The 16,525-nt window shown below is 42.2% G+C and overlaps 1 protein-coding gene across 2 annotated transcripts; it reads right to left on the bottom strand.

Annotated features, from left to right (window-relative positions):
* Positions 1 to 221: 221 nt before the first annotated feature.
* LOC117554930 (core histone macro-H2A.2) lies at positions 222 to 13,274 on the bottom strand. Of its 2 annotated transcripts, none has more exons than XM_034229527.1 (9): positions 13,071 to 13,274; positions 11,073 to 11,250; positions 9,763 to 9,869; positions 8,227 to 8,424; positions 6,838 to 6,936; positions 6,610 to 6,709; positions 6,439 to 6,528; positions 2,560 to 2,734; positions 222 to 736 (listed from the first exon to the last, which is right to left on the bottom strand). In XM_034229527.1, exons 2-9 carry the CDS (start codon positions 11,242 to 11,244, stop codon positions 571 to 573), a joined length of 1,107 nt encoding a protein of 368 aa, XP_034085418.1. In that variant the 5' UTR covers positions 11,245 to 11,250; positions 13,071 to 13,274; the 3' UTR covers positions 222 to 570. The 2 variants fall into 2 exon arrangements, with proteins under 2 accessions (XP_034085418.1, XP_034085419.1); XM_034229528.1 differs by lacking the exon at positions 13,071 to 13,274 and adding an exon at positions 12,553 to 12,919.
* Between the last annotated feature and the right edge of the window lie 3,251 nt (positions 13,275 to 16,525).

The following is a 16,525-nucleotide window of genomic DNA, read 5'->3' as shown; positions in this document are numbered from 1 at the left end:
GTCCTGTCAACCCTTACCATTTGCAGATTGATTTTCTAGTGGCTTCTTTTAGACAAAGGATATTTTGTGCATAATGGCTTCCAACGTTATATTAATCAAATCACTGGTATTCACTTGACTTGAGTGTACATGTTCTTACTGTATTGTAAGACTTTAGATATACTTACGTTATCATGTGAAACATTTTGAATATGAGGCGATAGAGACAAAGTGTGAGCGAATTGGTGTAAAACATCTGAGTTTTATTTCAAAGCAGAATGAGAACCACAGTTTTTTTAGTAAACTAACTGTATCAGAAACTACAGAGGCCAGGGAAACTGTTATATTTGTACATAGAAAGTAAAAACATTAGTAAACAAGGAACCATCATGGCAAACTGTACGGACTTATGATCTAATCTATAAAGAAAGTGATCTGTTGAAGGGACACTGGAACGAAAGGAAACAGCACTCCACTCACACTTATGTTTTTTTTTCCTCTTTAACCAAGACAGACTCCACATCAAACTCCGTCTGTCCTCTCTAAACCTGCAACAAACAACAGTTAGAAAACAAACCACAACCAGCGTCCTCACTTGGCGTCCAGCTTGGCCATTTCCTGAAGATATATTCCGATGCTCTCGCTGTCAAACAGAACAAAGTAAATGTTTTTCAGAGAGGAGCTGGTGGACGACACAAAATGGTTGGAGATGGCCTTGAGGATGAGCTGGGCGGCCATTTGTTTTGGGAATCCGTTCCTGTGAGACACAGACAGGGTGTGAAGACCCAAGTATATAAAGTCAAGTAAGAATATTCTATAGTAGTTATCCTGTGAAGTGACATTGAGCAGATTACTTTTCTTACTTTAAGTACATTTACATGATAATACTTCTCTACTTCTACTCAAGTAACATTTTCATTTCGACTTGTAATTAGGTATTTCAATAGCATAGTATTTTTACTTTTACTTAAGTAAAGAGTTTGAGTACTTCTTCTGCCTCTGGTAATACTCCAACTTCAGGAAAGTCGTGTCAGGTGTTACACACGGACCGTAAACACTGGACAGATGAGCTTCGACCTGCATGTTTCTGATTGGCCAGCACAACGCCTTCACCGATGACATCATTTTTTTTGTGGCAAAATCTCAGCCTTTGTTTATCCTTGTTGCCGGGTGATGCCACATAAGCCCCTGCTGAGCCCTAGCTGACAGTAAGTGATGAAAATCAGGTCAGAGGTCAGTTCTGCTGCCGGTATGAAACCCTCAGTGATACAGTGTGTAACCTGATGCCTTCATCCGTCACTCTCTCACTCTGTCTTCAGGTTATCACTAGGTGTAGGGATGTAACCATACACTCAACTCACGATTCGATACGATTCACGATTTTAAGTTCAAGTTTTTTTTTTAACAGAATGAGCAAATGACTGAAATATTTCTGTATTTATATAAACTGTACAAAACAACGTACATGTTCTCATCAAAATTGCAACTGTAAACTGTGCAACTGTATTTTATCTTAAATAACAAAAAGATAAATAATTGGATTTTGAAAACAAATCCCACATCAAAATTACTCCATCAAAAGAAAAATAAATAAAGTGCAGCTTGAAATGTATGCTCTGCCCGATCATGTGCTTTAACGGCACAATGAGTGACACGGTTGGATTTTTTTCATCACTCAGCACGGTGGTGGCTGTTTTGAGTGGTTTGAGAAGTTTCACAATGTCCTCGGCAGGGGTGTAGTGCTATTTTTACAAGTACCGGAGCCTGGTCAGTGTTACATGTTCCCCCTAACCCTAACCCCCAGAACCGTCCCTGCTGTTGCCCGCTTGTGCACACACACAGAGCTGAGCTTGAATGAAACACAGAGACCCATACGTACTTATACTGACACCGTACTGTATCATATTATTTTCAATGGTTTTATTGTATGATCATTTTGACAGATCGCCACTGGGCTTTCAACTAAAGACACAGCCACGCAAAAACTGTGGCATGTGTACAGCTCTGGTCCTCGGCATCACGGATGTCCGAGTTATCCAATGTGTCGATTTCACGGGCATTTCGTCGGACGTCTGCACTGAGGAGAGCAGCTGCCACGGCAAGTTGTTGTTCTAGATAGCGTTCAATTATGTCCAGACTGCTGTTCCAGCGAATCAAATCAAAATTATTTCACGCCCTGTGCTGTTTAAAAAATTGCGATTAATTTTAAAGCTCAACCGATTTTAATCTTAACGCATCCGTACCGATTTTTAACCGGTTCACGATGCATCGTTACATCCCTACAGTAAGAGAAAAACGGTGTGTGGGCTGCTGCAGAACAGTGGAAGGTCAAAGGCCTCCACAGCAGTCTCTGATGTGGAGTTGGGACTCTCTTCCTGTTTGCTCATATGCTGGACATTTATTTGTTATGTTTGACATTGAGCTGCTGTGTTCTTTACATCATCAGACTGCAGGGTGGCCATGTTGAGTGTTACTATAGTTACCTGCTGAGTGAAGTGCACAGACTGCGGATCAGCCAATCATTTTTAAGTCTCAGTGAGAGGATCTGAGCTGTGTGTTGGTGAGTGTGAGGGTGCTCACCGTCCAGCAGGAAGTGAGGGGAAGGCCACAGACTTGAGCTTCTTGTCCTCGGCCGCAGACAGACAGTTCTTCACTGTCTTCTCCAGCTGGTCCTCACACTTGTCGGAGCCCCACTGAGGGACGTTACAGTGGATGATGAAGCGGGCTGCCATCCCAGTGGCCTGGCCCACTGCCACTGCACCGTGGAAACACACACACACACACACACACTGAATCTGACTGTTTCACACTTTCACCATAACACAACCTCTTTAATTCATAGCCCTCTTGTAATGTATAAATACTCTGGTGTCACAGTTGTTGTAAATGTTTGTCTGATCTTTTCCCTCTCGCTGAGTGACAGGGAGCTGATGAGACGCTGCAGGAGAGGAAGGTCGTGTTACGATGACACAAACTGTTTGATCATTTTTGTGCTTGTTAGTTTAAAATTGTGTTACCCTTGCCTAATTTACACATTATTGTTTATTTTATTTCACTTAACAAAGAACATAAGGCACTTGTTAGTCTAACATATTTTTTCTAAACTATCTTAAGTTATCAGTATTTTTTTGTTTTGTTTCTCAAAGCCATGAAACTGAATTAAATATTTGTTCTCAATGAATTCTTAAAGGGAGGGAAAGCTCATGACACGCATTTTTAAATAATTATCATCCGATAAAATAGACCAGTCTCTGCCAGTCTTTCTTTTTTTTTTTTTATCCGATGACGTTATCAGTGATTTTAAACTGATTAATTACCAAAATAACATCAACCCTGTGGGCGGCGCCATTTTGACGAGTCACATGTCGAGGACAAATTGACGGATGTGCTTTGTTCATGTTGTTTACTCTAGTTACTCTCACTATTCTATAGAAATATGCCTCATTGTATCGCAAAACATTGCCACAATTCGGATAGGAACAATCCACGGAATGCTCGGTTCCATCTATTGCCAACGGGTAAGCGTAGGAAGTACGTTCGGAGGCAGTGGCTAGCGAAATGTGCTCGGCCCGAACCGAAAGATCCACAGGCGCATGTATGCAGCGAACATTTCAAGTTTCCGGACGACTACTCAGAGTATGATGAAACATAAAATGGGATTTATTGAACAACCATTACTTAATGGAGATGCAGTGCACTGCCAATGCCAGCCAGCGTAAGCACATTACGCAGCAGACTTTACTTATTGCTTACTACGTAAGGAAGCAGGAATTGCAGGACCCAGAGCGCACGGAGCACAGAGCGGACAGCAGATAACGGAATTGCAGTTTTATTGCTTATAGATTATCAGAACATTTCAAAGGGGACACAGCCACATTGGATATTAACCTATGGATTAACTACATCATCGTTTTTATCGTTGTAATGCCATTGAAGACCAGTTTAGACCAGACAAAGACCAAGCTAAGGCATGTTAGCTTAGCGCCACTTGTTTTGATGTACGTTTTTGTTGATAACGTCGCAAGTTTGTATCTTTCAGTGTTGAGGTGAGCACCGTTAGATTCTGTGTCTTTACGATCATAAACGATGTGTTGGATGTGCAGCTAGGATAAGTAATAAGGGAGCTAGGAGTGATTTTCGGTGCAGTAATAGGTTAGCATTTTTCGCTCGGGGCTAATTCAGAGGCTCACTGTTAGCATTGTGTGTTTTTTTTTAAGAAAAAAATGAAAAAGATCAGTTAAATGAGTTTTTTTCCCGTTATATGGATATAAAATATTCATAGTTTATTAAATATTAAGGTTCCTTAGACGTTGTTTCCTGCAAATGACACGATTTCGGCTCCGGAACCGGGTCCGTGGGGCCTAAGAGGATAACAGAGTATGTTTTTTATTTTATTTACAGTTGTATTTGGATGGAATGAATACCTATAGTGATAATTCAAAGTAAGTCCGCCTGGACTTTATTTTTCTAAACTTTTTTCCTCGGCTGACGAGTCCGAACCATGGTCCGAACTCAAATACTCCGCCATGTTTTCGTGGTGTGTTTACAAAGTGAACGCATAGAGGACGTCACGACCTAGTTTTTCGGATCACGTGACTACCGAAAATGGCCAAAATGGCAGCTGCCTGACGGAATATACAGGTTTTGATAAAAAAAGAGCTATAAAATCATTATTTACCGGGGAATATCGCTGATTTCTTCAGGGTATGGTTTAAACATAATGTTTCACTAAATACTGAAGTTTTGATTAACTATCTAATGACTGGAGCCTTCCTTTAACTAAACTCTTAGCTTTAAGATGTTTTTATGACAGAAGGCCCAGAAGGGCTTCAAGTCATCAGACAGTGTGCCTTTCTTAGAACAAAAACATGTATCTAGTTTGAATAAATTACCTAAATAAAATATGAAGATAAAAAGCTCACTGTAAATAAAATGGTATGAAGGGCTCACAGATTTAGGGTGAATTTACTTTGAGGTAAAACAATATGGCTTCGTTGACACTCAGATGTGTTTTTCAGATTTCTGGCAGCAGGGCTTAAAGAGAAAACAGTTTTAGCCTGAGGTCCAGACTCAGGTGGACGTGATGAACAGCTGTAGCTTCAACAGTGCTGGACTCATTCAAGTCTTTAAAGTTCAAACAGCAGTGGCAAGCCGTCAGGGCCCTCTAGGCCCTCTGTGAGGCCCTAAGATATTCTAAAAAATAATATTTGAAAACATAAAAAAAAATATATATTATTTTTGATATATTTTTTGTTGTTACATTTTTCATTATTTTTACCAAAATAACTTGATTTAATTGTATTTAAAATAACATTTCCAAAGAAATAAATCCTTCGAATCTGCCTGTTCAGTTTCTGTTGGAATGTGAAGGGTTAAATGCCGTTATGTGAAGACGGGAGAGCTTGTTGGTCCCTCTCTACATTCACAGAGGGCCAGCTATAGTAACTCAACGAGAGAGTAATGTCAAATGACAGCACAATTGACCAATCATATCTTCCCTCTAAATGGGCGGGCACTATTTTTGCGGACTTTATGACAAGTTCCGCCCGCTGTGAGGTCTATGCAAGTGGTGCAGTGACGCGTCCTAAAACCCGGAAGTAAGCTTCGCTCGGATTCCCTCGACAGAAAGCAGTGGCATTTCTCCATAGGATTTTGGAAAATAGCTCGAAATAAGGTCTGTGGAAAACGAACCTGTTAGATAAATGCACGTTTTGTTCAGCCGGATAATATCCACGTCTACCCTACTTTTATTATTTTCGAATCATAAATCTAAACGATAGATTTATGATCGATATATTTATAATTAGCATAAGTTCGTTCATGATGGCTCACTTCAGTGATAGTGATGACATCGTTGCGAAATTATTAACAGAGTCATTTTCAAGATTGAGTTACAATGATAAACTGGAGTGGCAAAGGATCAGCTGCATGACCCGCAAGTGCTTCATCCAAAAGGACAGGAGGATGGACTTTGTGTTTAAGTGATTTGATCATCAAAAGTAGGCCTAAGTCATTTTCAATGTGGGCCGCCGTGCCGACTTAATTCATTTGTAATTGCTACTTGGCTGTGGGTGTCCTGTCATGATAGGTGTTTATATAAATGATGTTGTTTTGTGTGGTAGAGGGTCGCTGTCATTGATGCGTTTTGCACCCCGGGCCGCTGTTTTTATATTCCGCTGAAGTAGCCTATACGCTGTGATGTAATATCTCTTCTTTTTTTTTCGAGGGAAGGGGGGTCAGAGGGCCTAGGTATAAAAGTCACGGCGGCTCGCCACTGTCAAACAGTAACCACACCCCAGACCCAGATCTACTTAAACCTTCTGCTGGATCTAGGTTGGAGAGAGACGAGTCTGAGTACAGAGGGAGAGGGGGGGCACATCTCTCTGCATTCTGTCGTGTGGTTATATCTCTACATTAAAAAAGCCTCAACAGCACAGCAGTGTCCCATGAGTGCAGTACCTGAAGCCACCTCCAGGGGCCCGTGTCCCTTGCGCAGCTCCTTGACCCCGTCCAGGAACTCTCGGCCCCCAGCCTTCTCCAGGGCGGTGCCTGGAACAGGACAGCAGCAGGTGAACACCAGACTGGGGGGACTTAATAAGAAATGAAGTACAAGTGAACATGTCTCCTTACCCACTCCGTCTTTCATGTCCATCTCTGCGTTTGTCGGGTTGATTATCCCTTCCACTTTGATTGTTCCGATTTTACTGATTTCACTCTCTGTGAGTGACAGCTGTGGAAACACAAGTTAATCAACAGAGAAACAGCTGCTGAGTTTCTGACTGAGTCTAAATGACACTGTGATATCATATTTACACTGGAAGTAGACTAGAGGTTGATTCAGCAGCTTCAGTCCCTTACCTTCTGTCCCAGGAACAGGCTCTTTGCTGACAGGATGGTGAACCCGTCTCCAGGACCGTCCTCCACCGTGGAATTTGGCACGGACTCGTTCTCTGTGCTCTGTGCACATGGAAAAAATATATTCCATTGTATAAGGTAACAGTAAGAGTGTACAGAGTATAAGCCTCAGTTCCATACTCTTTATTCACCTAATCTTTCTCCTGATATGCAGTATTTCTTGAGTCTCAGTGTTCCTAGCTCTAGCTCAGGGGTAGCCAACACGGTGCCCGCGGGCACTCAGTCGCCCGCAGGGGCAACGTGAGTCAACCGCGGGGCATGTTCTAAAAATAGCTCGCCAAGCAAATCCAAAATGTATAAAATACACAAAACAAAAAAGGAAATGTAATTAAAAGAATCAACCCTATGCATAAAGGAAACCTAAATCATAGTGAACTCTATCTACTTACTACAACTCTATATCTATCTAACACCCCTCCTCCCCCAACCCCCACAATGAATATCGACCAATCACGTTCTTGCTTGATTTGCGGAACCAGCGTTGCAGTCGGGAAGAAAAGCAATGTGGCACCTCCCCGCTGGTTTTCCTTCTGGCAGAATCGACACAACACATCAGCCCCATTGAACAGCCTATCGTGCCAGCCTATACAGCACATGAGGGCCAGAGCTTTACTCTGTGTGTTGCAACTTGCATATATATTTATTCCACTTGACACACACACACATGGCGTAATCTAGTAACGACATGTCCCCCGCTCGTTTCGAAAGCCCGCTTGTGTCCCCCCACTTTACAAATATGTTTATTATTTTTTAACGCAAGCCGTCATCGCCAGAGAGAGAGAGAGAGCGAGAGAGAGAGCGAGAGCGAGAGCGAGAGCGAGAGAGAATATATGCATAAAGAAAAAGAAAGAATGCTAACTAGGTAACATAAGATAAGAATAGAGTTTTCAGAGTAAACACTGCAAACGGGTCCCACAGACCCAAACGGCACACAAAGGTTAAAGGTCAGCATATAATAATGTTAAAATGTGCTAAATATATACACTGCAAAAAACAAAAAGAAGAGGAGTAAAAGTAGCTCACGACTTGTTTTATTTTTTGAAAGTAGCTCTCATCCTAAAAAAGATTGACAAAAAGATTGTCCACATACAAGCTCTTTCTGGAGCTTCATATCTCACAGTTTTCTGAAGCAAACGGTGTGAAATTCAGCTACTGAAAAATATTATTTGGAAATGATTGTTCCCCTGATAGTTACAGACGTGTTCTAGTGAAGGTCTGAGTGTTTTGCAAACATACTTGTTAGGTGTTAATGAGATGCATTCTGTTGTTTGAGAATCTGACAAGCATTTAATTTTGAATCCCACTGTAACCCCCCCTGTTCCCTTGACTGACCTTTGGCTTGCGGCCTCGTTTGACTTTAACCTTTTTGAGGGGTTTGACGGGTTTCTTGCTCTTTGGGCGTTCTTCCTGCTTCTCAGGGACTGACGCCTGGCTGTCCACCCTCACCCGGCCCCCCCTCTTCTTGGAGAGCAGCTCTGGGTGGATTCGAGGTAGAACCCCTCCGCTTGATATGGTCACCCCCCGCAGAAGCTGGTGGAGAGACATTTCCAAAACAAAGAGTTTGAGGTGTGTATCAGCGGAAACATCCGCTGATACACACCTCTGACTTGCACTACCACACACACCTCACTCTCCAGGAACAAGACTATAACTCAAATCACAATGAAAGGACATAACCTTGTTACTCATAAAGCAATCATTTCTTTATTTTCTAAGCCAAGGTATGAAGACCAAAAAAGAGCTGAGAGAGAATATGACATTCATTCAACATCACTGCAAATGGATGCTAATGTGATGTGTCAATAGTTCGATGAGGTGATATTACAGCATGTCAGATGTTTTCAGCTTGTTACTCTTCTCTCAAAATGTCATGATTTCATTTTGCATTAGCAGCTGCTCTTCAAGCTTCTCCTCACTTTACCCTTCAATGACGTCTGGTGAAACAGATTCTGAATGCTGTCTGAATTAAACAGATGTATACTCCTCTGTGTCTTTAAGCCAGAACCAACTTCAGAATGCAGCAGGGGCGCAGTTTAAAATCCCTTTAAAAGGTCCCATGTCATGCTTTTCCGGTTATCACCCGTCCCCTTGTGTGTTATGAAGGTCTTTCTGCATGTAAACGGTCTGCAGAGTCACAAACTCTCAAAGTACACCCTGTAGCGAGTAAAACTCTAACACAGAAAATACCTATCTGTGCTGCCCCAGAACGCCTCGTTGGACATTTCGGAGATTTCTCTTTTTCTTCCTGGGTACCCATACCCAAATGCCCCATTGGTCCAAATGGACCAATCCATGGAGCCGTTAGGTTACGTTGTACTTCCTCAAACACACACACACTCAATCTTTCCTCAGCTGCAGCCCCGCCGATTTCTCCTCCCTGAGACAGCGGGACGCGGCGAGGCTGTGAGTCGGTGTGTCAGCACACACACAAACTCCCAGCCAGGCTGCGGGTGTGTGTTCGGGCTGGTTTCGGGCTGTGTCTCGCTGTCTTGCAGACGGCCACTGGGCTCATAGGGGGGGGGGGCAGGAGCTCCAACAAGCCGTTTAGAACAGAGAGTGAATACACATACTATACAGAGATATGAAAAACCAATGTGAGTTTGGAAAATTGCACAATATAAATCTATTTTAGTATACCTCAACAATGGAATTATGATCAGTAGAAATGGCCATGACATGGGACCTTTAACATGCATTTCTTTGTTTTGAAAGCAACTTTGTCATAACTGTGTTAGGAAATAAGCATAGCCCAATCTATTTTGTCAACATAAAGTCAGAGAAGTATTTGCTTGTACTTGATAATGTTGATTAGAGCAGCTTCATCATGAACAGCTGTAATGGAGACACCCATCAGTGAGCGGCTGGTACCTGGTTGAGCTCCTCGTCGTTGGCCACAGCCAGCTTTATGTGCCGGGGAGTTATTCTGCCTTTCTTGTTGTCCCGTGCTGCGTTTCCAGCCAGCTCCAAGATCTCAGCTTAGAGAGAAAACACATTGTGGAAACCTGTCAAACATACATGTGTGTTCTGCTATTTAAACATGGTTACTTCCCACTGTGAGACTCCCAGCCGAGCACCAATAATGTTACAACCGACGGGTTCGGACTGACACCTGACACGGCAAATAAACATCTTGTTTGCCTCAGTGTTACTGGCTTTAAGGCCCGGACAACTTAGGCCCCGTCCACACGGAGACGATATCAGTTGAATCCGCTAACGTTCTCTATCGTATAGATAGTTCGTCCACTCGAGGCCGACACGGAAACGCGGATTCGGTGCCCGAATCCGATACACATTGATAACGGCTCCCAAAGTGGGTAGGTCTGAGGAAAAAACGCTTGAGGCTCCGTGTGTACGCCCTATACGATCATTCCCTGAAAACGATGACGCCATAGCCCCGCCTCTCCCCACCTCTCCTGCTCACCCCCGCGTCATTGCTGATGCGTTTCACCAACAACAACAACAATGGCGGATCACAGGGTTGCGTTCGTGCTCCAGACGCTACTGACCATGATACAGATTTTAATGCAAAATCTACAGCTCCTTTACCACAACCATCAGCAACAACAATAATATAATAATAATAATCGTCATCGATCTTCTTCGCTGCTTTTGGTGTATTTTTGTGGCGGAAGGAATTTCCCCGCGATGTTCGAAATTATTGATATTTATCGGAACGGTATCGCAACTTCTTTTTTAAACTGATGGTTCGAGATGACTAGTAGCCCAATATTTCATTGCACAACAGTTGTTGGGAGGCTGTCACAGGCTCTTTAAGATTGTTAGATGCTGATGCATTCTCTTCCATATTTTCTTTAGTGTAGATGTCTTGTGCTTTTTAAAGGTGTTATATGATTTATAAATGTTTATTTTATAAAATGATAAGTATGTAAGATCAGGGACTATATCAGGAATCATATATCAATCATAAAACTAGATATTAAAGTAGTAAAACTATGTGATACATGACAAAGGCCCACATCAAAATGTGAAACTACTTTTATTGCCTTTAGAAGACAACTAAAACACGTATATTTTGGACTCTTTCTTAACAATGTCCGTTGGACCGAAGAATATTTACATATAATGTATTTTTTACACATACAGTGAACATATGTAAATATGTTTACACCTGGAATCATGCCCTTACACTACATGCTGTAACATAACGTGTCACCCACCTGCCAGGTACTCGATGACCGCGGCCATGTACACCGGAGCCCCCATGCCGATGCGATATTTGTGTGTGCCGATGCGCAGGTACCTCATCATCCTCCCCACAGGGAAGATGACCCCCGCCCTGGCTGAGCGGGACATCTTGGTGGCCTTCTTCTTCCCTCCTCTGGCTGACATCCTGATCTGCACAGCAGGGGGGAGGAGGAACACATCACACTGTGACACATACAGCAGCTTTTGAAACAGAACATAGGGTTATTTCTCCTGCACAAAGAAAACGTTTACATAAGCACTATTTCTTTGTTCAAAAGTAGTTAAGATTGTAAACTGCACTTTTAAATTAAATTATTGGTTTTCAAATGTCAAAATAGACAAACAAAACAGCATTTGAACATTGTTTTTTTTTTGTACATTTTCCAGCCACATATTTATTATTAATGTGTATTTAAACGTTATCATAGAAGTAAAAACTGTGTGAATATAAGCAGAGTGCTCTACACAACTGGGGACTGACAGTGCTAGTTTGACAAACACATAGGTACATTGATAGTGAATTGATCACAAATAAATTGCACCGGAGTGCAAACTGTCCACAGAGGATGATGTTAAGACACTGGGACATTTAGAGATTTTTGCTGTGTTTTTTTTCTCTTATAGAAGCCCATTTGTTTACGATTATTTGCCAAATAAAATCCTAGATAAATAATTTGTATCACAGTACATTTACTCAAGTACTGTACATAAAAAACACATTTAGGTACTTGTACTGTACTTTACTTGAGTAATTTCACATTATACTACTTTATACTTTACATTTTGAAGGCAAATGCTGTACTTTAGACTCCACAACATTTATTATCCTATTTAGTTACTGACTATTTTGAAGATTTAGATTATTTATTCTAAATATAAATAAGTATTAAATGATCATATATTATATCGGTTAGGCTACCCAGTAGTATATAAAGTAGTTCAAATAAACCCCGCCTCTACATATTTATAATAATTCAATTCTTAAATGGCCCATTCTGCAAAATGAGTATTTTTACTTGAGTAAATAATCCGAACACTTCTTTCACCAATTATATTCAGTGTAAAACCTGATGGAGTCAGGCAGGTATCAGCCCAAGGTGAGTGACACCCATAGACTGTATTGTGACACCCTGAGGAAGGAGGGAAGGAAGCCTTTAAACAAGCTGCTGCTGCAGGAGAAACACATCCGTCACGTCCACTGTCTGTATAGGACGCCATAATGAAAGCCAGTCGTCTTTTTCTCCAACAAACTATGTTGACCAAGGTGGAAAGGATACCATTATACCACAATACCACCGAGGCTTCCATGTAAACAAGTCCCAGCTGGGAGGCGGGGAGTTGGGCTCCGTGGGCCGGGCTGCGGCCTGCAGCAACCCCTTGGAGCCCGCATCCCCTACACGTATGCACTCATTAACACAGCTGCTGTCAGAGGGGGACCTAGGATGTACGTACCGTGTTCGGTGGGAAAAGACGAGAATGTGATCGGGGCCATGTAAGCTAACGGTAGCCTACTGTATCGAGCATTACGTACAGCGAGGCAGCAACTGCTTTCGACGTAGCTACGCAGACGTTAAAATTACTTTCTGGTTATGTAAATCGTAGAGAAGCCTTTCACAGCAACACTTAATCAAACGTTGATATATATATATTGTATTATTATTTATCATTCTTCCACTAATTCAAGAGAACGTAAAGCTAAGGGTATGTCAGTGTTAGTTACGAGAGGTCGGCTGGGTACGTCCAAATACAAATACTCATTAGGCTACACATTCCGCGAGGCACTTTCGCGTGCACTGTTAAATAGAGACAACATGAACACAACGACCATTTTCTCCCCCCCCCCCCCCCCCCCCCCGCATTGAATCCTCTGCATGTGTAATCACATCAGACATGGAAAGTAGCGTCCAGTTAATCCGGATGTGCAGCGGAAAAGCTTCCAAGTTCCTCCATATCCAGTGTTTGCTCTCTACCTGTTAGTGCTGCTTTAGGCGGATCCGCGCGTGACAGAAGCCCCCGGTGAGAGACGGCGCGCGGTGTTTTGGTTCCGTTCCTCTGTTGTCCTTCTCACCGTGTTCTAGCTTCCCAACCTGAGAGGAACCCCACGGAGCTGCAGGAACAGCGTAGTCTGGAGGAGGCTGGCTCTGTGCTACTGATGCTGCAAAGGGGAAAAATTCAGAAAACGCCCCCCTAACATGGTTTAAAGAGGGATGATGTTGTTGAGGGAAATGCAGTGTGTTTACTTAGCATGAAGTCAATCCTAATATAATCTAGGCTATATACATTGAAAATATTTGTACCACTGAGGCCAGTAAATGGTAGGCTACCCTAAATGTGCCTCTCATGAGGCCTTGCAGCAGGATATACTGGGTAGTTCACTTGATGCTTTCCAGCCAGGCAGGAGGCTAGGCTCAGTGAAAGCTGCACAGGACCAGGTCTAACAAGCAGTGGAACACTTCCTCTGTCCCTGAACATGCAGAGTGTGGCAGTGGATCAGAGGATCCTGGCAGCCTGTCTGATCATCAGAAGGGAAATCCCTAGGCTGAGAGACTCTCAGCAGCACTTTGTTGAAATGTGGTGGGGACTAAAAATAAAACGGTATTGCGCGCCACCCTTTTGTATGTACACACTAGTTTCCCTATTTGTCAGCAACACCTGTAGACACAGGGTTCACACTGCCAGGCTATACACTATTTTCGTAAGAACCATGTGCCTGGGGAAATTATTGAGGAAGCCAGAAATCTGTCTTTTTTTAGGAGACTTCCACCTTCTCCACGCAGAAACACACACAACTGACAAGTTGTGAAAAATATGACTTGTCACCTGGATGTCCCCCCAGAAGATTTATTTGTATTTGTACATGTAAGCTATGCATTTTGGGTACTCTTAGAGAAGAGAATAAACCAAAAAGACAACATTTACTTTAGGCTAACAGGCCAAGCAACATTGCCCCATACTGTACATGTTTTGGGTCCTTTTCGAGTCAGTAGAGTAAGGAGGAATTATTTTGAGTTTACATTTCCTTTTTTGTGTGCAGTGCCTAAGTTTATTGACTTGTCCAAATTACACATGTTGGGTCCCCAGAAACACACCCACCAAGTGTGAACAGACCAACTGTTTACAATATGTACATGTTATTGTGTGCAAAATAAACCAATGTTCTGGTTTATTACATGTCTCTGTGCACGCTATCTTTCGGAACATTTCTAAGTTATACTTTCAAAAAGTGTTTGGCACGTCATGTCCCCGCATCCCCAGTGTAAATGACACCTGCCTCTGCAAGGAGTAGAGGTACTTACCGCAGAGATAAACTCAAAATGAATCAAAATAATCAAGTGTTCACTTTTGAGAAGCTGAAATTGAGAAATGTTTCTTAACAAGACGACCTAAACAATTAGCAAAATTGCGGCCAATAATTTGTTGTCAACCTACTTATTGGTACTTTAATGTAATGTTGGATGGCATCATATTATACAAGTTCTTCCTAAGGTCTGTGTGTAAAAATTGCAACTTATGAAGTACCTAACTACATTTCTAAAGTAAATCTAAATAAAAAGTACATTGTTTCCCTTTGAATTGTTGTGAAGTAGAAGTATGAAGTAGTACAAGTACAGTACCTCACATTTGTAGGTACAGTATTTCAGATTTTTTCAATTGCTAAAACACATTTTTGACAACAGGGCTCATTTTGTCAAAACACTAAACACAATTCTCCAAACCACACACCCAAAGTGCAAAACACCTCATATATCTTGCAAAATGAAGAACTGCACCCAAAACTATATAAACACTTACCAAACTTTTGCACCAAATGGCACACACTTCACTTATAGTATAAGACACTTTGTCCAACCAACTACACTGTGGTGCTTTATCTAAAGCACACTCGTCTGTTATGGTCAGTGGCAAGCCGTGACTTTTATATAGGCCCTCTGACCCCCCCCCCCCCCCCCCCCCCCCCCCCCTTCCCTCGAAAAAAAAAGAGTTATTACGTCACAGCGTATACTTCAGCGGAATATCAAAACAGCGGCCCGGGGTGCAAAACGCATCAATGACAGCGACCCTCTACCACACAAAACAACACCATTTATATAAACACCTATCATGACAGGCTCCCTTACTTACAGCCAAGTAACAATTACAAATGAATTAAGTCGGCACGGCGGCCCACATTGAAAATGACTTAGGCCTACCTTTGATGATCAAATCACTTAAACACAAAGTCCATCCTCCTGTCCTTTTGGATGAAGCACTTGCGGGTCATTCAGCTGATCCTTTGCCACTCCAGTTTATCATTGTAACTCAATCTTGAAAATGACTCGGTTAATAATTTCGCAACGATGTCATCACTATCACTGAAGTGAGCCATCATGAACGAACTTATGCTAATTATAAATCTATCGATCATAAATCTATCGTTTAGATTTATGATTCGAAAATAAAAAGTAGGTAGACATGTGGATATTATCCGGCTGAACAAAACGTGCATTTATCTAACAGGTTCGTTTTCCACAGACCTTATTTCGAGCTATTTTCCAAAATCCTCTGGAGAAATCTCACTGCTTTCTGTCGAGGGAATCCGAGCGCAGCTTACTTCCGGGTTTTAGGACGCGTCACTGCACCACTTGTATAGAGAGGCGAAGTCCCTCCCCTTCCGAAAGCCTCCATGGGACCCCGGAAACGGAAAATTATACATTGAAGTCAATGGAGAGAGAAAGGTTATCTTTTGATCCCGTTTGAATTGTGCCACGAATGACACATATGATGTTTGTCAATTTAAAAGAACATTTTGCAAGTCAAAAAAATAAAAATGTGTCGTAAAACTGTGAAGTTACACATTTTTTCGTGTGAAACCGCTCAGTGAACTACAGGTCTCTCGGTCTCGCACAATACGCGTCACCAACATAAAGATGGCCGTCACGTTAGCACATTTCACCACATTCTTTCAGAATGAGGCGAAAAGTATAAGTGAAGGTGAACATCACTACAAGTCTGGGCATGTTGAGAGCTGTACATACACGAAAGGGGAGTTAGTCGGTTCTGTAAGAGCAGCGGGACCGGCTTTACAAGGTTTCGGTGAGTAATATGAGTGCAATGTGTAACGTTAATGTCAGCTAGCTAACATTAGCTAACAAGGTACACTAACGTGTTTTGTTTTAGTAACTAGTTTTCTCCTTAAGAACTTCGTGGTCTCTGTGTATGCTGTGGATAACATTAGTGTTCACAAGAACAAGGTACACTCCCGTGTTTTGTTTTAGTTGCTCTTCAGATTGAAGCGGCCAGTTTTATATCGACTATACTGTGTGTGTGATCTCCTTTTTCTCGTTGTGTCATTTGAGTTTATTTGCTGTGTGTAGATTCAAGGATTTTGGTTATCTAGGCACAGCTGTGTGTGACTCCCTCTGGTACACTGGTATGTGTTTTCCTA

The sequence above is a fragment of the Gymnodraco acuticeps genome, unplaced genomic scaffold (genome assembly GCF_902827175.1).
Source record: "Gymnodraco acuticeps unplaced genomic scaffold, fGymAcu1.1, whole genome shotgun sequence".
NCBI lineage: Eukaryota > Metazoa > Chordata > Actinopteri > Perciformes > Bathydraconidae > Gymnodraco > Gymnodraco acuticeps.
Note: the sequence above shows the minus strand (reverse complement) of the source record. Positions and strands in the feature narration are given on the sequence as shown.

Coding starts and splice junctions, on each gene's coding strand:
- LOC117554930 (XM_034229527.1), bottom strand. CDS start 11,244: ATGTCAGCCAGAGGAGGGAAGAAGAAGGCCACCAAGATGTCCCGCTCA. Junction 6,710..6,837: donor GCCTGTTCCTGGGACAGAAG/GTAAGGGACTGA, acceptor GTGTTTCCACAG/CTGTCACTCACAGAGAGTGA. Junction 2,735..6,438: donor GCCCCTGGAGGTGGCTTCAG/GTACTGCACTCA, acceptor TCCACGGTGCAG/TGGCAGTGGGCCAGGCCACT.